Source organism: Haemaphysalis longicornis, unplaced genomic scaffold, assembly GCF_048455015.1.
Source record: "Haemaphysalis longicornis isolate Haplotype H1 unplaced genomic scaffold, Haemaphysalis longicornis Haplotype H1 scaffold_6, whole genome shotgun sequence".
Lineage (NCBI taxonomy): Eukaryota > Metazoa > Arthropoda > Arachnida > Ixodida > Ixodidae > Haemaphysalis > Haemaphysalis longicornis.
In genome coordinates this window covers 128,666,208-128,686,269 of record NW_027526407.1, presented here as the reverse complement: position 1 = coordinate 128,686,269, position 20,062 = coordinate 128,666,208, and the positions used below count along the sequence as shown (strand labels likewise).

Genomic DNA, 20,062 nt, shown 5'->3' with positions numbered 1-20,062 from the left:
TGGATATTACCAGGACTTCGTACCCAATTACTCCACTGTGGTCGCCCCTCTTACGGAACTCACCAGAAAACGAGGTCCTAACAAGGTCACCTGGGAAGAATGTCACGAGCAAGCGTTTGTTGCACTACAACGACTCCTATCATCGAGCCCAGTATTACGGTCAGCGCACCTGCAGGAGCCTTTCATCCTACGCACGGATGCATCATCGTCTACTGTTGGAGCTGTTTTATTGCAGCGCCACGAAGGGGTCTTACATCCAGTAGCCTACGCAAGTCGAAAGCTCCTCGAGCGAGAAGCTCGCGACTTCACGTTCGAAAAAGAAGCACTGGCACTTGTGTGGGCCATTCAAAGTTTCATGTTTATCTGTTTGGAAAGAGATTCCTGCCGCGAACTGACCATCAGCCTCTCGCTTCCACAAACTCTCCGAAACAAACAAATAGCTGGGTCTCCGCTGGAATCTGTTACTCACTGAGTATGACTTCGTGGTGGAATACATTCAGGGATCCGACAACATAGGGGCCGACTACCTCAGCCGCATTTGTCTTCCACCTACCCTTTCATCGCCTCATACCACCGTTTCAAAACGAACTGGTGTGCACAATTTTGGTTTCCTGGATGGGTCACATTTGTCCTGTACTGAACGGACTTCTGTGACCAATTTTTTTATCTACTTCGGAATGTGTGTGTGCATTCGTACTCCGTGCGCTTGTGGACAAGTTGTTTTTTCCAAACAACTTTCTTGAGCAGGGGGATATTGTGAGGAAAAGACCCAAGTTTCGTTTGCTTTTCCCTGTGTGTTGTGTTTTTCTTTTAAATTAATACACTGTGACATGGGCCGTGAGTGGACTCTAGCTAGAAGTGCAAACCGGAAGAGAAGACGACGGGCGGTGGGCAGGTGGCACGGCAGCTGGGCAAAAATTGAGGGAAGAGGAGAAAGAAGCCAGAAGGGCTACGAGTGGGACGTGCGAAGAGGCTTGTTCTACGGAACCACGGGCTGGGCGACGTTCCAGAGGAAGAGCTCCTGCCATCGTTCCTGCTGCGGGCCTTCACTTAGGGCGTGCCTACCTCTTTCGGTCCTGGTGGCTTGTTCCAGGACCAAGGAGCGGCCCGTCGAGCGGCTCCTGCCAGGGTGCAGTTGCTGAGTGCGGGCCTTGGCCGACGCTACCGGAGTGCTCATCTCCGGGATCTTTCGCGGGAAGTGGTCATCGCGAGCTGAGCTGGGATCAGACATCGGCGCGCTGTCCCGTGGCAAGCGCTGCACATGGTAGAGCCACCTTGTGCCGGCGACGATCCAGCCGCAGCAGTCGTGCCACCCCTGCCCTCGCTCGCTTCGACGGCCACATCAACTGACTACGAGAAGGCGTCGGGACCTGTCTGTGAAACGACGCCTTTAATTATCCCGAACCCTACTCGCGAGGGACGTTGGTGTGGGACAGAACAGATAATAGCTCGAGAATTGCCGAACTGTATTTTGGCGTCACTTGTCAAGTGATACTGACGCGAAATGACGATGTACTTTGTTTTCCGGCTCCCGTAACTCAGGACTTGTGGAAGAGATAAACATCTGGTTTTAATTTTCTCTCTTCACTACGTCTCTGTCGCCTGCTTTCTCGTCCGACAGCACACGAAATCGTGACGAACGTCCATTCACCATCACAGCGGACACCAGTGGTGTTTTTTAGTTTACTAGAAGTGGGTATGACGTATTCGCCGCATTTATGGCCTGATACCATATGGCCGGATAGGCAGGCTTGAGAAGCCAAACAAGCTTCGCACTAAACTTGGGTCGCATTGAGCATGAATACAAGGAGCGGGAACCATGCAATGTGCTCCCTAATGTTATCACTGCTGCAGCTTTTGAGCTGTAAATTCTTATACGTCAGATCCGTGTTGTGGGAACCCTTAACTGCTCATTCAGCTGTGCAGCGCCTTGTGGAGCGGTCGAGCATTTCTTGCGGGGGAGTCGAGTAAGCCTAGTCTGCAGCACTGCTCCTTCCTACGGACCGCGACAGCTCTTTTTGTGTTTAGCGCATTTAGTTCGCCTTTGTTCCAGAAATTTTCTCCTTTTCATACAGCAATTTTACTTTTAGGTCCATTGCTCCTGGTACATATCCAGAGAACATCTGGTAGTGTCCTACTTCAATTCAATCCCAGCAAAGTCAACAAATTCCTCTACGATCCTGCAGCGCTGACTGAATTGCCACCGATCAAGATTCTACCCCCGACCAAACAGCAGGCTCCACCGATGGCTCAGAGTAACCATCATGCCGTAAGAAACGAACACAAAAAGGCGCTAGTCGCATCAAATTTAACTGCGGGTTTGTCTTAGCGCTGCGGCGGCCCAAAGCAAAAGCCTGTGTTTTGTCATGCCGTGCAGATGTGTACGTGTTCACTGCGCGCCCTCGCGTCGTGCAAGCGAGCGTTTGCCCGACGTACTTAGAGCAGCCGCGTTCAACAAGGAGACTTGTATGGCTGCGCCTACACGTGTATATTGTGTATGAGTGAAAATCATTTCCTTACGAACGACCGCGTCAAAAATAAATAAAAACAAAATTTGCTCTTACGTTTGGCGTAACTGTGGCATCACCTCTCTGTCGTGGGCTACAAACCTTCTCTGCAAGGGACCTAATTGTGCTTATAACTGATATGCATTTTATTTGAAATGAAAGAACATTACTATTAAGGTCTATCTATTGATGTTTAGCTTCAGTTAGCCCCAGGTGAAGAAACAAATACGGGAGAAACAAACAAAGACACAACGAAAGAAAGACTGAACGTAAGAAAGAAAGAAAGAAAGAAAGAAAGAAAGAAAGAAAGAAAAAGAACGAAATGTTTTCTGGTTGCTACATGCCTTTTAACTATAGAGACACCTTCACCAAGGCTAGTTGTTTCGACAATTCTGCACGCATATTATTTTGAGATTTCATTTTCGACATTTATTCCGAGATTGTTCGGCGGCAGTACTTTTAAAACGTTTTGTAAGAACGGGAAGTGATAGAATTATGTCTTGGCTTTGCCTTATTTATCTGCTTTCATCCCTCTCGCAAATAATTCCAATATGCCCTATCAATTCATTGAATCCTGATTGCACGAGGTCTTTTAAAATTATCGGTTTTAGGCGCATCCTATGCGACCCTGCCACTCCACTGATAAGCAACACAGCCCGCAGTGCTGTCATTTCAAGTACATTTGAGTGTTCAACGCTCTTGCTTGTTCAACGTTCTTCTACAGTAAATCTGTAAACAACACCTTTAACTTTTTTGCACATAATTATATTGTCACTAAAATATATTTATCCGCATGACAGGTTCCAAAGCAGGTGAGTTGCCTGACAGTCCTTATATACGTGTTCAGCACTTATAGTTGTTTGCACAGAGTTTACAAATAGTCATGTGCCGCCTTCTTTACACTGAGTGAGGCGACACTAACGTTGCTGTTTTAGACTGCACAAAACCGCTCAAGCAGAACCATTATCCATTCCATTCCCTGAAAGTAGATCACCAACGAGGTTTCGAGCAGAAGGCATAGAGGCTACGCAGAATAACTTGTATAAAACTGTTGAATTTAGCCCACCGAAGCAACACCTGCGGTAAGGGGCACGCCGTAGTTGACGGCTCCGGATATTTGTCCGCACGTCGATGCCTTTTGTCTGCTTTTCGATATTTTGTTGACACCTCGACCCAAGGACGTTTTAAGTTTAAGCCTGCATCTGAAAGCAGCCACTGCCGCTGGGGTCGAACCAGCGTATCTTGGCTAAGCAGCGAAACGCCATAGCCACTGAGCCAGCATGGGGTGTGACGCCGAGTGGAGGTGAAAGCCATGACCGCATTTTATTAAAGACGATAATCTTTCTTGTGCTACTTAAACCAAGAAATTTTGGTCTGTCTGTCTGTATGACTGTTTGTCTGTCTGTCTGTCTGTGACTCGATTCAGCCACCCGGCCAAAGTAGAAAAAAGGCCTGCAATAGTCTTATATATTCATAGCTAAATCTGCCCGTCTAAGTCCGGTGTACTGATCATACTTGTCAACATTGTTGAACAAGAACGCAAACATAAGACACCAAATGATGCACAAGTTATATTTGCAGTGTTCCTTTATAAAAAAATCACAGATGCTTGATTTTTGCGCAATAAAATACTACATCTACTGCAGAAAAAAAATTCACTCTACCGTCTCCTGCTCTCGCGTGCGCCAATATAGCTTCTGGCGGCATTTGAAAACATCAAGCGGCGAAAGTTACAAAATGTTCCACCTGATAGTCTCCACGTTCTGCTTGCAACGCACGTGGACTAGGGAAACGCGGCACTATCTGCATTGAAGTAGGGCGCATCAATTCACGCGCGCCTCCGTCGTATTTCATGTTGGCCTCCGTGTTGGCTTGAGGTACCCTGCCTGGAGGACTGGAACGCAGTAAATTTAAATCGACTTCAGCAACACTCTAGCGAGTTTACCTTGAGCCGAGCGCTCCCGGAAGGGGAACAGCATTAGAGGTGTACGGGAAAGCGAAGGGAGGCATTTACTTGGCAAATGTCGGCAAATACTGTAGTCTTTTGTCGGCACTTGCAACAGAACGAGCAGATACATTGCGAACGCTTCAGCAACCGCTTCAAGCATCCATTACCGCTACTACTCTGACACTTCCGTCATACACGGGAAAACCCAATCCAGATATGGACGCACCTTTTACTATGGCGGAAATCGAAGCAGCCGTTCACCATCTAACCCGCAACACAGCCCCAGGAAAAGACCGGATTCCTAGCAAGCTCATCCGCAACCTTGATTACATTGCCCTTGAAAAGCTTTTCGACTTTATCAACTCCCATTGGCAGGCTGGAACCCTCCCCCCACAGTGGAAGCACGCCGAAATCACCCTCATACCCAAGCCCAACAAACAACTCATTACAAAGAACCTCCGTCCCATCTCTCTCACGTCATGTGTCGGAAAACTGTTTGAGCACATGGTGCACAACAGACTATCACCCCACATCGAAGAGAACGGGTACTTCCCACATACAATGTACGGCTTCCGCCCCCACTTATCGGCCCAGGACATCCTACTTCAAATTAAAGACGACGTTCTAGACACCCTGAACAAACAGAGCAAAAAATCCATCCTAGCCCTAGATATCAAAGGGGCATTTGATAACGCAACGCATCATGCTATCTTGCAAGGTCTTGCCTCTACCAACTGCGGCGAACGTACATTTTCCTACATCGCTTGCTTTCTGACCAACCGCACGGCAACGATAAGCATTGGGCATCTCCGTTCCGACCCATTTGCAATGGCGCCCAAGGGAACCCCACAAGGATCCGTCGTTTCACCATTGCGATTCAACTTAGCTATGAAAGATTTGCCGCCGCTCCTCGCAGCAATCCCCAATTTACGCTGACGATCTCACCTTGTGGGTTCCCACCGGCTGCACCGGCGCCCAACAAGACGCACTTCAGGAAGCAATACACGTCACTCAAACATACCTCCGAGCTCGTGGACTGGAATGCGCCCCAGAGAAGTCCGCCCTCCTCACGCTCTGTGCCCGCACTTACAAAAAACAAACGGACCCAATCCCCGATCCGGAATTAACGATCAACAACCTCGCAGTACCTACAGTTCCCCACCTTCGCATAGTCGGTCTCAACATACCGAAAAATGGAAGCGGCTCTCAAACCTTACCTGCATTAAAACGCACCCTCACACAACTAACGCACCTTCTACGACGCATCGCCCACCGCCGCTACGGCCTTCAGGAGAAGGACACTCTGAGAATAACTCAAGCAATATTGATCAGTCGTCTGAATTACGGCACAACACACCTAGCTCTCAAATCCGTCGAAAAAGAAAAACTCAACACTTTTATCCGCCAAGCCTACAAAGTCGCCCTTGGCCTACCCCCCTCAACATGCACGCGCAACTTGCTCCAACTAGGGGTACACAACACTTTGGAAGAATTGCACGAGGCTTATCGCTGTTCCCAAATAACCCGTCTCAAGCTGACACCTACCGGAAGAGACACCCTTACACGCCTTGGATACACGGTACCGCCCAAAGAAGACCAGCCCCAACGTGTCCCCCTCCACATCCGTCAACACATTCGTGTAGCTCCCTTGCCGCGAAATATGCACCCCCTTTACAACAAAGCACGCCGCAAAGCACGGGTCGATGCAGTTACGAAGAAGCACGCCGGGAACCCTACTACACGCTACACGGACGCTGCACGCTACACCCGCAAACCCGCTTACGCAGTCACGGTTATAGACCACCAGGGAACCGAGGTCACAGCCGCCACAATATCTACCACCTCTGCAAACGCCGCTGAGGAAATCGCCATCGCCCTAGCAGCCACAACACATAGCGAATACGTTACAGTCATTACGGACTCGCAAGTAGCATGCCGCAACTACCAGCTCAACCGCATATCAGCCTTCGCCCTCAAGATCCTGAATGCCATCCCGCAGCTACCCGACATTCATATCGTTTGGGCCCCTGGACACGAGTCTCTGGACGAAAATGAGGCGGCACACGCCGCTGCCCGCGTACGCACCCACCGCGCCATTTCCGAAGAGAGCCAAGACACGGAGAAGGCCCCCCACACACTGAATGGCTACGCGGACATTCTCGCTCACTTCAGACACGAGCGCCAGCAGTTCTCTCCACCCAACTCCCACCTTTCCAGAGCCGAAGCGACCACACTACACCGGCTACAGACCAACTCCTACCCGCACTGTACCCTCCTTCACCATATCTACCCCCCCCCAGTATTATAGTACCTGGAAATTTTGCCCCCAACCAGGCACCCTGTACCATCTGGTCTGGGAGTGCCAACAATCCCCATCCCTCACACCCAATCCCCGTCCCACGTACGAGCAGTGGGTGGACCGGCTGTCCAGCTCGGACCTCTCGACCCAGCGCATGCTGATAGAGAGGGCACGAGCAGCCAGCAAGGATCAGGGCAGCCCGGACTAGCGGACGCCCCCCACCGGTGATGCTCTCACCATCATGCACCATTAAGCTCCAAATTAAAGATGTTTATCCTCTCTCTCTCTCTCGGCCAATTTTTTTTCTGATACTATGATGGCGATCATTCCAAAGAAAATGATCCTTGAGTCCTGACGATGGAGAGAGAAACAAAGAGAGAGAGAGAAACACTTTATTCATATGGGGCCCTGATAGGCGGGCGGGTGGCCAGCAGTCCCAGCTGCTCAGCGACATTGGCTCTTTGTCTGTCAGGGCTTGTGGCGTCGTCAGGCGAGATCAGCTATCAGCGCCGCCTCCCATTTCTCCGGGGGGGGGGGCGATTGGGGTAAGGGGTCGTCAGAGGGCAAGCTCACATGTGGTGCTGTACGGTAGCCATCGTACCGCATGGTGTGCAAATGGAAGAGGAGAATAAAGAGGGGTGAATACGGTGAAGGGAGGCTCTGTTAGGTAAATACTATGTCTGGAGGAGGCTCTAAAGCCGTTCTTCCATCTAGCTGGGGGCAGGGTTGGGGGGGGGGGTATCGGAAGCGAGACACGCCTAATACGTGGTGATATCCTAACAGCCCAAGAGGCTGTAGATATCTGACCCGGCTGCAGGGGAAGCAATGGGGTTGGGGTTAGCGCGCGAGGTGAGTGCTCGGGCTTTTGCACGAGCCGCCTGATTGGCCTCAAGCACTGTCTGGGCACGAATCAAGGTCAGTCCTTTTAGGGTGGTGGTATTTTTTGCATAAGACGTTTGCGGCGCTGAAGTGGTATGGTGCCCGCAGTAAAATTTCTAGTTGCCCGTTTCGAATGAGATAACATGAATTCACGGGACGGCCGGTGCCACCGGGATAGCGTGATTGCCGCTTGTTCCGCCGTTGCAAATTCCAAGGTACGGATCGTGGGTGTGTTGATTAAGGTGTGTTGGGCGAAATAATAATCTCCATTGAGAGAGAGTTTTTGCGATGGTGCACGCTAGCACCTGCATGTACCGTGGCTGGATATTTGGGTAAGATTCTGCTTGGGCTTCGGCACGTTGCTCTCTGGGGCCCTGGTGAATTTGAAGGCACATATTCTGGGGTAGGAGACGCCCTTTGAGGCGGGTGTGGAATGTCAATATGTATGGAAAGTTTGGGGATCAGTAATGATAAGTGCATTGAGCTGTAGCTGATGAAGGAGGTGTTGGCTGGGGGTATTTTTGACTAGGCGGCTCACTCTGAGAAAAAAGGGAGTCCACAGGGATTCCATTTAGACACATTGACTCGAAACAGAATTGACTACCCTTGGACTGTTATGGAGAGGGTCACCAGACTCAATTTCAAACAGAGTCCTGGGACTCTTAGGGAGGGAGTCGTGACGAATAGTCAAAAGTGAGTATGCAGGACTCCTGAAGAAGTAGTGAAGGTCACTCCAAAATAGTAAACAAAAACACTCGGCTTGACTGCGTTATGACCCCAGTAATAAGAGTCGTCCTAACTCTTTTTGGAAAGGAGTATTGTGGCCGTGTTATATCAAGAGTCAAAAAGGAGTATGCAGGACTCCGTAAGACGTAGTCACCATGACTGCTAATTTTCAAACAAAAAGAGTCCTAATGACTTCTTCGCGAATAGCAAAAGTAGTCACAACGACTTTTTTTTAACGTGCCTCCTGCTCCTGACTCACTTAGTTAACAGTCGAAAAAGGGTATGCAGGAATCTGTATATTGTAGTCATATTGACTCCGAATCTGCGAACAAAGAGAGTCCGCCTGGCTGCTTTGAATACTATATGATCCCAGTCAACAGTCACCGTCACTTTCTGAAAGGGAGTCGCGTGACCCCTGAGATAGAGCATGCAGGACTCCGCTGCACAGTGACCGAGACTCAAAATCTGGAAAGAAAAAGTCCAGTCGACTATTTTGCGACTCCAGCAAAGAGAATATCTTCAGAGTCGAAACGATAAAATATACAATACGTATACTACTATGACCCTATAAGGTAAGCCCTGCATACAAGCAAGAAACATAAATGCAAAGTGCCCAAACCACTCCTTTATTTAAGTAAAGCCCACAACAGTTATGAAGTATTGGCTCAGTGACAAGAAAAAAATGTTATAAGAAATAAAAATCCCGAGTGTTTGTCTTAGACAACATATATACTAGAAGAAACATGTGAAATACAAGATTGAAAATTATCACCTTAGACAACATTTGTGTCTCAAATAACGAAAACTCCTAACATTCAAAAAGACAAGCATATAACACTTGAGCTCACATTTACAAAACACAAACCTACAACTACTTAACGAAAGGATAAGTGAATATGAAAACACAAATTTTCTTACAACCATATTTAAACAAATATTTAAAAACTTTAGACATGTGACATGAACAAACTTTAAAACAACGCAGAAATCGAAAATAGAACAATAAATTACAGAAAGAAGAGTTCTTCAGAGAATTATTGCTCAATAAAATGGTCAACTTGAACACATTCATAATTGATGCATACAACTCTTTTTTCCTGAATGAAATGGTCACTTTGACCATACTCATGCCAAATTAAAATGATATATATATAAAAATAGTTCTCGAAGATTCGCAATCTTGGTAATTTAATAAAATGTTTCCTAAGAAAACTTTTTTGTTCGTTCTAAAACTTTACAGAAATATACACAAATGCTGCATTGTCAGTTTTCATTCTCGCAACACCCACCACTTGGTGTGCTGGCAATGTAAAAAGTAGTTACCCGCTGGCTGCCCGTGCATAAGCTCTCAAGGTAGTGATTATCTTTGCCCCTGTCACTAAGATGTTTGTGCACGAGCTGTTTCGCAGTCCCATCAGGTCTTCGAAACGGCCAGGCTAAGGGTTCAATACAGGGGAGTCCAATACGTCAAGTCTGCTTTGCAGACTTTACGTATCGGAGGTTGTACGCCTAGTGCATTGCAAATAGAAGAGCAAATCCCCATGTAAAGTCGAAAATATCGATGGAGACATGCTAGCGCACCACTTTCATTCAGTCAACTCCAAGTTGGCTGCTACCCGTTTAGACCAGCATCGGGTACGAATATGCCCTATCAGGGTTTCATAAAAAAGACAAATAATGCTGAACTTGAGTTGCTGTAAAAAAGTACTTTATGTGCACAGGAAAAAAAATGTGTAAATTATCACTATGATTGTCTATACTATGGTGCATGGAGTGAGAAAGAAAATATTTGCTACAATAAGTTACACGGAAAGCTCAGTTATAGTGCATCCCACGGTTATGCAAGCACCGGCCTCCTATTATTTTAATTGTGGCCGCAGCAACCTGCCCTTACAACCTACGCATGAAGGTTCTATAACGCAGAAGTACACACAGCAAGCGTTTTGTGATTCCCGACTCGCAACATAAAATCCCCTTCTTGAAAAAACCTTCATATATCCTGCCTTTTAAGCGGCTTTTCTTGCAGCATTTACTTTAACACTGCACTATCTCCCCGCTTGTTTATTTGTGGCACCACTTTTTTACACTCGTTTCTTTCCTACCCCAGTCTTCTCCCGGCATTATCTCAAGGAATCGCGACTGGAGCTGTTGGTGCCTATTTTTCTATTAGCTCACAATAAGTGAATGGTGCACAGAGCGCACAATGTTCATTTTTTATTTTTTATCGCCCCGCTTGTCTATTTGTAGCACCACTCTTTTTATACCCGTTTCTTTCCTACCCCAGTCCGGTCACTGCATTATTTTAAGGAATTGCGACTGCACCCACTTGTGCCTGTTTTTTCGTTAGTTCACAAGCGGTGAAGGGTGCACACAGCGCAAAGAGTCCATTTTTATTTTTTCTCGCTGACCACAACAAACAAATGCTACAAGAAATACTCAAGCTTGATGATAAGATAAAAATAACTGAAGAGGCCGAAGAAAACGCTAAACAAGGGGTACGGCGCCGCATTTGGGATGGGTGACTTACGGCCACTGGTGTTACAGGCTGCGGTCACCTGGGCTGTGTGCTCCTGGCTCCCCGGATCCTGCGAGCTGATCAGCCCTGATCGCCTGCCTCTCCCCCGGCCAGATGGAACCCTTCTGAGGACCTTCTGAGGACGAATCTTGGACGAAATCGGCGCAACCATCTGGCAACCTGGAACTTCAATATCGCCTAATGACGTCAGCAGAGGCGCATATAAGCTTCAGTCTTCATCCGCCTGCTTTGGGTACGGCGCCGCATTTGGGATGGGAGACTTACGGCCACTGGTGTTACAGGTCAGTTACATGAAGGGTGCTTCCTGTATCAAGTGCAGTCATTCCTGATTCATTGCGGTGTCGTGCCCACCAGAGTTTTACGATGTATTCAAGCGTTTGTTGGGCATTTCGTACAATCTTTGTTCTTCCGTTGGAAACTTACTGCTCATGCTCGCGGGCGATGTGGAAACGAATCCGGGGCCGATGAGTAAAGCGGAAGCTGACGCCTTCGCTTCAGCTTTGGTAACAATTAAAAAGCTAGAGGCTGAACACGCCACAATGTTAGCTGATCTGAAACGAGTAAGTGGGGAGCAAGAAACTGCTAAAAATCAGATCAAGCTACTTGATGCTAAAGTCGCTGCCCTTGAGGCAACCATTGCATTGCAGCGTAACGCAGATAGTCCCTCTGACAGCACCCTCCTGAAAGTTTCAGATCAGTTGGCAGCCATTTCGTCCCGATGCGACGATGCCGAAAATAGGCAGCGGCGATCAAACCTTCTCTTTTTTGGGATAGAAGACAACGAGGAGGAAGAATGGGCCGCGGCGGAGGAGAAAGTAATAGCATTTTGATCTGAAAAACTTGAATTAACCACAACTAGTTCACAATTCGAGCGTGTACACAGGCTTGGCAAATTCACTGAAGGAAAAAATAGGCCTATCATAGCAAAACTAACATGTTATAAGGACAAAGAGCAGATGTTGTCCAGTGCATGCAAATTAAAAGGAACTACCTATTCTATTGGTGAAGACTTTTCCCCGGCAACACGACAGGCAAGACGCAAGTTGGTGAGCTTCGCTAAGTCTCAGAACAAGGCTTTCGAAATTTCAGTTGACCGCCTGCACATTAACAAGCAGACTTACATCTATGACGTCACCAGTGATAGTGTTGTACTAGCTAGCAGATAGCTAAATAACACGTGCGGGCAAGATCGGAATATAACTTCGCCCATTCAAGCCATCACCACATTATCGCTATCGTCTACTAACATCCGCAGCCTAATGCCAAAACGGCATTTGTTATGTTCCTTCCTTGACGATTGTGACTGCGATATTCTTGCCCTCACCGAAACCTGGCTTTACCCTGACATAACCGATAACGAAGTTCTCCCTGATCGTAGCAATTTCAACATTTACCGAAACGACCGTACTAATAGGCGGGGCGGAGGAGTTCTTCTCGCAGTAACAAAAACTTTACAATCGTATGCCATCAAAGTACACTCTAACATAGAAATTTTCTGGGTAGCATGCTTAACCAAGTCCGCCACACTGCTCATCGGAAATTGTTACCGACCTCCTGACTGTAACCATTCATTTCTGGAAGAACTGCGCAGCAGCATCACTGAGGCCGTCCATCTCTGCCATACCGATTCCATATTCATCCTTGGCGATTTCAAGTTTCCCGCGATTGACTGGAACCAGTTGTCTTCCCCTTGCCGCATGTCTACAGAATTTAGCAACCTAACCTTAGACTTTAACTTATCGCAAATCGTGAATCAGCCCACTCGCGGTTCTAACATCCTCGACCTACTTCTCACCACCGCTCCTGAAACAGTAAATACCATACTGAACATAGATGGATTCAGCGATCACAGTCTTCTTCAAGTAACGCTTCACATTCGAATACCTTTCTCTGGCATTGAACAGAAAAAAATCCGTGATTACAATAAAGCTAACTACAGCAAAATCAACGCTGAACTAGAAACCTTTTACAATGACATATTCCTGCCATCCTTTTCCAATCGTGACGTCAATGATAACTGGGTGCTCTACAGAAACAAATTATGCGCGCTAGCAGATCGGTATATTCTACTTGTTTCCGTCAAAAATGATGAAACTAACCCCTGGTTTACAAAATCCATCCGACAGCTCAGAAATAAAAAGAAACGTCTATACCGCGCGGTAAAACGACTTGGTACGTCCTCGGCATGGGAGGCATACAAAAATGGTTTGGAAATATACTGTTCCACAATTAAATCTGCTAAACAAAAGTATTTCTCTAACGATTTGCCTTCCCTTCTGAAATCAAATCCTAGAAAATTCTGGAAACAAATATCTCCGGAACACGATGCTCCACAGATTTCCTTGCTAGATGATCACCATGCTCCCCTCTCAGACAGTCATTTCACCTCAGCATTTAACACCTTCTTTTCATCTGTTTTCACCCGGGAAGGCCACACCGATGTTCCGAACGTTCCCGATCTCAACATAGATTACATGCAACCTATTAAAATAACGCCTGAGGGTATCGCACTTCTTGTTACTAATCTTAAGCTATCTACTTCAGCTGGCATTGACGATGTAAATTCCAAAGTTCTGAAAAACACCCTTTCTGTTTCTGTTAATATCCTGTATCACATTTTCAGACAATCATTAGCAACAGGCCAGCTTCCCATTGACTGGAAGATTGGTAAAATAGTGCCCGTGTTTAAAACCGCCGATAAACATTCACCCGAAATTTATCGCCCCATCTCTCTAACGTGCATCTGCTGCAAACTTCTGGAACATATACTCGCTTCTCATGTTTTCCGGCACTTAGAATCTAACCACTTCTTTTTTGTCAACCAACATGGATTTAGAAAAGGTTTTTCGTGCGAAACACAGCTGCTGGAATTTACGTCAGAACTACATTGCAACATGAACAATAACCTTCAGACTGACTGTATTTTTCTCGATTTTTCAAAAGCATTTGATTGTGTACCCCACTGTCGTCTGATTTCTAAATTATCTTCACTTCGATTAGACTCGCCCACTTTATCTTGGCTTCGAAACTTTCTTTCGCTCCGCCAGCAGTTCACGGTAATAAATAATATCCAATCCCCTCTTTCCCACGTAACCTCAGGTGTACCGCAGGGGTGCGTCCTCGGCCCCCTGCTATTCTTAATTTATATTAACGATTTGCCAATCAGCATTTCATCTCGCATGCGAATTTTCGCCGATGATTGCATTATATATCGCTCAATAACCTGTGTTTGACGACCACCTAACACTGCAAAATGACCTCAACAAGATTATTGACTGGTGCAAAAAATGGCTGATGTCGCTAAACAAGCAGAAGTGCAAAATTATGTCTTTCACACGCAAGCAAAATATTTCCAGTTGTTCGTACATCATTGATGATTACCCTCTGTCGCACGCATCCTCCTACAAGTACCTAGGTATTCATTTCACACCAAATCTTTCTTGGTCACACCATATCACCACCATTTGTGCAAAAGCTTCAAAATCATTGGCATACTTACGCCGAAACTTGCATAGCTGCCCATCCCATGTTCGTCAACTAGCTTATCAGACCTTCGTTCGCCCACAACTTGAATTTGTCGCATCCATCTGGTCCCCTTACCAAAATTACCTAATCAACATGCTTGAAGCGATTCAAAATAGAGCAGCCCGTTTTATCTCAAGAAATTACGACTACCATAGCAGCATAACGGAAATTAAGCTCTGCCTTTCTCTTCAATTGCTGAGTACTCGGCGGGATATTTCTCTTCTATGCCTCTTCCATAAGTATGTTTACAGTAATAAACCATTCCCATTTCAACTCGATATACCTTCCGTTACATCTCGCAGGTTGCATAATAACTTAAGTTTAACGCGATTATATGGGTCAACCGACGCCTTTAACTCATCGGCTCTTCCTCACGCCATTCGCTTGTGGAATGATCTCTCGAATGACATCGCATATCAATCAGACCCCGAAAAATTCAGACAACTTCTCCACTCTTTCTTTCAGTGATAGAAACTTCGACTGGTTCTTTTTACGAGTATTTGTGCCATCTCCTGTATCGCTCCAGTGTAATTATATCCATTCGTTTTTACTCCGGCTCCGCCCGCTTACAGATTAAGGTCTTGTTTTCGGTAAAACAGCATCGCGCTCTTCTTTTTCTTTCTTTTTTCTTACCGCTTCACACTTTGTGACCACCGCATTTTTGTAGTTTATAATGTCCTTATACACACAAGTAAAACTCTGTTATCGGCCTTTATTATCCTGTGTTTTCGAAACAAGAACAAGTTGCTTTCTGCGCTTTGTTATAGAATATTTTTAACTACGTGTGTAGTAGGTGTTTTTTACTAAGTTGTATTGCGCATATTTGCATTCCTTCCCACCTGCAATGTTCTCATGTATGTGTCACTTCAAGTGACTTTTTTTGCACATTCTCTTCTTTTTCTCTTTAGTGACATATATCCTGTTATTTGCTGTTCCGTTCTTTCAAAGTTCATTCAAAGTTTGATGTTCCCTTACAGTTCTGTCGCGACACTCACCCTTTGTTACCCCCCTTACACAATGCCCTGCAACAAGGGCCTGTAAAGTATTTTTAAATAAATACTGCCGCGCACCTTTTCATCTACATTCGTGGCTTCTTTGTTCAGCAATAACAGCCGTGCAGTTCCCTTCAGCAAATATCCTGCTGCAGGAAATGTCCTGCTTCATCCACAGCATTTGCATTCTTGTCGCACAATCGCTGTGCTCAGCTTTATCACATGGTTCACTGGTAAGAAAGCTGATCTTTTTGGAGTTAATACCATGTTACGCCGGACCATTTACAACAGCACTGTCGTCTGTCCATTTTCTACTTCTCGTGTCTGTATCTAGTCTGTGCTACTTCAAGGTGTTAAAGAACCACTAGCAACGTCCGCACTGTGGATCTTTCCAAAGCTTGACTTTGCTGGCAAATATCTTAAGGCACTGGTTACTTCCCAGGGCCTGGAGCTCCCCTTAAGGCTTCTGTTTATGCGGAGTTACAAAATTAGGTTTTTCAAGAAACCGAAATTTTGAGTGCAATGACCTTTACGAAAGCAGAAAAGTAGTGTCAGGTTATTCCGCTACCTGTGGTCAAAGTAACTATAAAAGTTAAACCTAAACACGTCATCCAGCCTTTCTAGAGTGCAAAGATTTTTTTTCCTACATGCTCTCTTACATGTAGATCATTTCTTTTAGTTTAGGATTGGATGCACCCAAATATTGCTAACACAAAAGACAAGCCAAGCCAACTGCCTTTTACCAATGTTGCCATCTAATTCAGAAATGAAGCTCACTGTTCTCACCGATGTCGTGAAGATGCCATACCCTCTTATCTTAACCAAATAGGGTAGCAAAACAGGAGCGCTGACACGTTTTGCATCTGTAAAGAGAACTACGAAAACTAAAGTTGTACAACCGAACCCAATTGATAGAAACCATTTACATCAAATTATGCTCTATGTCGAACTATTTTGGTAAAAGTATAGTTCCAGGGAGAATATATGGCAAAACGTACGCCTATATTGAATAAAGATACCTGCAAAACCCGATATTTCGAACGGCCAATAAAGCAGGAGTGCCCCCACGCCCCCCCCCCCCCCTCCCAAGTTGGCTTTTCCTCAAAAAAAGGCGAAATTCCCGCCGCACACCTCTTAAAGTGATTTCAGCCGCTCATGCGCAGTTGGCGGCTCCTTCCGTCCTTCTCTCTCTCCCGCCCTATCATAACGCCCCAGAGCCGTCAAGGGTGAGTTGTCGCACCACCATGCAAAAAATGATCGTGGCCCGTCTGCCAGGTTTTTTTTTTTTGTTCTTTCTGTTTGTACCGTGCGTGCTTTGTAGGCTTCTTTCCCCAAGTGTAGCAGTGGTGGCAAGTGCTAGAAACGTTTTTTGACTGCTCTCTCTAGCGCGAAGCAGCCGAATTTGCATTTCTCCGTGAAGCTGGCAATCATAAATTGACTCGAACGCGGTGTAGCACTATACTACAACAAAGCAATTGTCATGTAGTAAAAGCTAACGCTGAGTATACTTAGGTATATCTAGACATGGCTGGCACACAAATTTCCTTGCCTGCTGAGCTTATGTCTAGTGAAAGCTAACGCTGAGTACACTTAGGTATAGCTAGACATGGCTGACACATAACGTTCCTTGCCGGCTTAGCTTGTGCCTGATTTCCACGTACAACGTAGGCTCGTTAAGGAGGCGATTCTCCGCCTTTTGCTCACGCATGAGGCCTTACAAACACTAGAGCACCACCCTACAGCATAATAATAGTTCACTCCAAAACCCACACATTGGTAATATACCTTTCGTTAGAGCGGCGCCCTATGAATGAAACGCTCACTGTGCGCAAGCTGAGCAGGATGGTGCGGAATTTCAATTTTCTACAAAACAAAACATCACGCGTTGCTGGCGCAGGCGTGACCGCACTTGCGAGAAAAACATAGAAATGGTCCCATAACCAGCACAGTTTCCACGCGAGAATCAGCCACAGGAGTAGGATTAAAAGCGCTCTCCGCACCACCTACCTCTAGCACCAACCACTGTAAGCTTACCGACGCGGTATTCAGACACGATAACCATTACTTTCCGACAGTGGTGACACTTGTGTTACGTTTGTACACAACTATACAGGACGTACCGTGCCAAACATGTCACAGGTTGAACTTAGCTAGTTCCTATTTTGAATTTAAAATCACAGCTCGCATAGGACGTGCAAAAGGTTAAGTTATTTAAGAGAAACGTTTGGAAGCATATACGTTCCACAGTTTAAAAAAGCATGAAACAACATTTTGTCCAAAGCACATAAAACAAGCGCTCCAACAATATTTTTATACAATTTATGTTGCCTAATATCAGGTAAGGGACCAGGCTAATGTGTATGTAATTCTGTAGCTTCCGCGCATCTGTTAACCTTGCATTCATAAAAACTAAAAAAATTATTTGTAAAAACTAAAACATTGTAATTTTTCAAGCATTTTTTTCAGTACCAATAAAATTTCAAATTTTTGGTGGTTTACCGGTGATACGTTGTATCATGCACACTAGATGAGCACAGGTAAATTCACACCGCCTCAATATTATTTAAGGGCTACAGTTTCGACAAATGGTCGTTTTTGTTCTTCGCCTTCACCAGAAAAACGGGCGGGACTGGGATAAAATCGGTGTTACGCAGCAAAATTCCTCTGCCTCTGAGCTGCTCTGACAGTCTTAGTATTACTGCTACAGGCGTTTTCCCGGCCAAACATCACCACTTAATTATTTAATGATTTGTAACCCAACACGAAGACCACCCTGAATTTGGTAGAAACATAACCTAAGACACAGCAACTGAATTTGATATTTGGTCAAACTCTGCCCACTCACAACAAATATATGTGTCAATGCTTGTTATTCTAATTCCGCAGGTAAGGCACTCGTATTCTCATGCTTGGAAGAATCGATGTAAGGGGCTTCTAAAGATCTTCCTTTCCCTCATGAGTGGACTATGTTGCTCGCCGTCATCTCCGTAGGCTCTTAAAGAGACCTTTGAAGACAGCCATCTTCAGTTTGAATATCAAGTGTAAAAAGCGGACACTACATTGCCTCCCATTTTCTTGCTCTAGAAAATGTGACGGCAACGAAGTTTCTTGCGAGTGAACTCCTTCAGAGGCGTCTTCAAAGTCAGTGTATTTGTAGCACTCCGTAGTACAAAAACGCTTTGAAGTTTTCTGATCCATGCAATGCGTTCACGGTCTTGGACTGTTCCATGGTTTCAGCCTTGTCATATTTCAGTCAATGGCAAAATCGGCTTATAAAGTTAATGATCTCGCCTTCATATTTAACGGTGATTGTAAATTTCTAATTTATGCAGTCGGTTTCAATGAACTTTTCAATTTCGTTATTTAACCGTCTGAACACAACCACAGTTTTTTGTAAGCCATGGAGAAAACTCTTCAACATAGCAGCACGCTCACCAGTAGTCTTTACGGTCAAGCTTAATGTTGTCCTTGCGTCGCAGCACAGTGCTGGAACGATTATCTTTTCGCTTTTCCTTTCCTCGCTCACTTTTTCTAGAAGCATTCTAGGGCAAGTGAAACTTCTTTCGTGCTCTCAAGGTACTGCATCTTTCGTTGTGTGGTAAGCTGCGACACCCTTTTCACCGTGCGCAAAATCTCTGCCCGGACCCACCGAGAGAAATGGCGAGAGGTTATGATGTATATTAGAGCTCTCATCTGTCTCTCCCGTCGGTCACCATTGGGCTCCACCACCATGGCTGTGCCGATTGCAGCCGTCTGCCATCCGCATGCACGGTGTCCTTCAAGAGACTGATGACCCCTTGCTTCGAATTTTACCGAGATCTCATTCACATCACGTACACCAACTTCTTCATATATCTTCACTTTGGTTAGACCCGTTCCGCCAACTTGGTGGCGCGAACTTCTACCTTCGCAGATTTCCAGGCACCATAACATCCGAAACAACGAAGTCCGGTCCGCCATCAATAAACGCACCGGTCCCAAAGTTTCTCTTTTTCATTTTCTTCTTTTCTTTCCGGTCGAGGCTGTCTTGTGTAACGTCCTCTTCTTGATCGCGAATATTCCTACATGCCCAGCGCAACAAAATGCAACATGCCTTGTGAACGTCATGTTTTTTTTAACTTTCAGTATATTCGAACTAAGGTGCCGTCCCTTGCAGTTCGACATAAGGAGTTTTTACTGGACTTGTAAATGCATCCTTCACATCTTTGAAAGTTCTTGTGCCGGCCTTGTGTAACATGTTCAGTTTGGCTATGCAGTTATCCTCCCCATCTCTGTCCCCAGCTTCGCATGGCATTAAAGGGGACGAAATGGTTAGGGGTAGGTGAGCCATGTCGGAAAACCCTATCAGAGCTGCAGAACAGAACTTGGTGACATTTTCACCCTGCGTGCCCAGCACGTCCACCGTGGTTAATGTGCAGCCGATACCAACCAACGCCTCCGTTTTGCAGCCTTCTTGTCTTCGTGTTCAAAGCAGCCTCATCGGTTCCTTGTGGCCTTGCAGACGAAGCTTTCCCGAGACGAGCGGTCACAAAGCCTACCATAACCATCACCAGCGGCAAGGACTTCACTGTTTATCTATATCTCATCGTCATCACATGATAAGAATTGTTGAGACCTCCACTGGAATTGAAGCCTCTGAACTAGAGGAGA

The 20,062-nt window shown here is 45.9% G+C and overlaps 1 protein-coding gene across 1 annotated transcript in view; it reads right to left on the bottom strand.

The window, feature by feature from the left end:
* Window positions 1-979: 979 nt before the first annotated feature.
* The window catches only part of LOC144143247 (juvenile hormone acid O-methyltransferase-like), a 35,841-nt gene continuing 16,758 nt past the window's right edge, over window positions 980-20,062 (bottom strand). Inside the window, exon 4 of the mRNA XM_077675029.1 lies at window positions 980-1,255. Coding sequence (XP_077531155.1) covers window positions 980-1,255 — 276 coding nt within the window. The remainder of the gene's footprint in view (window positions 1,256-20,062) is intronic.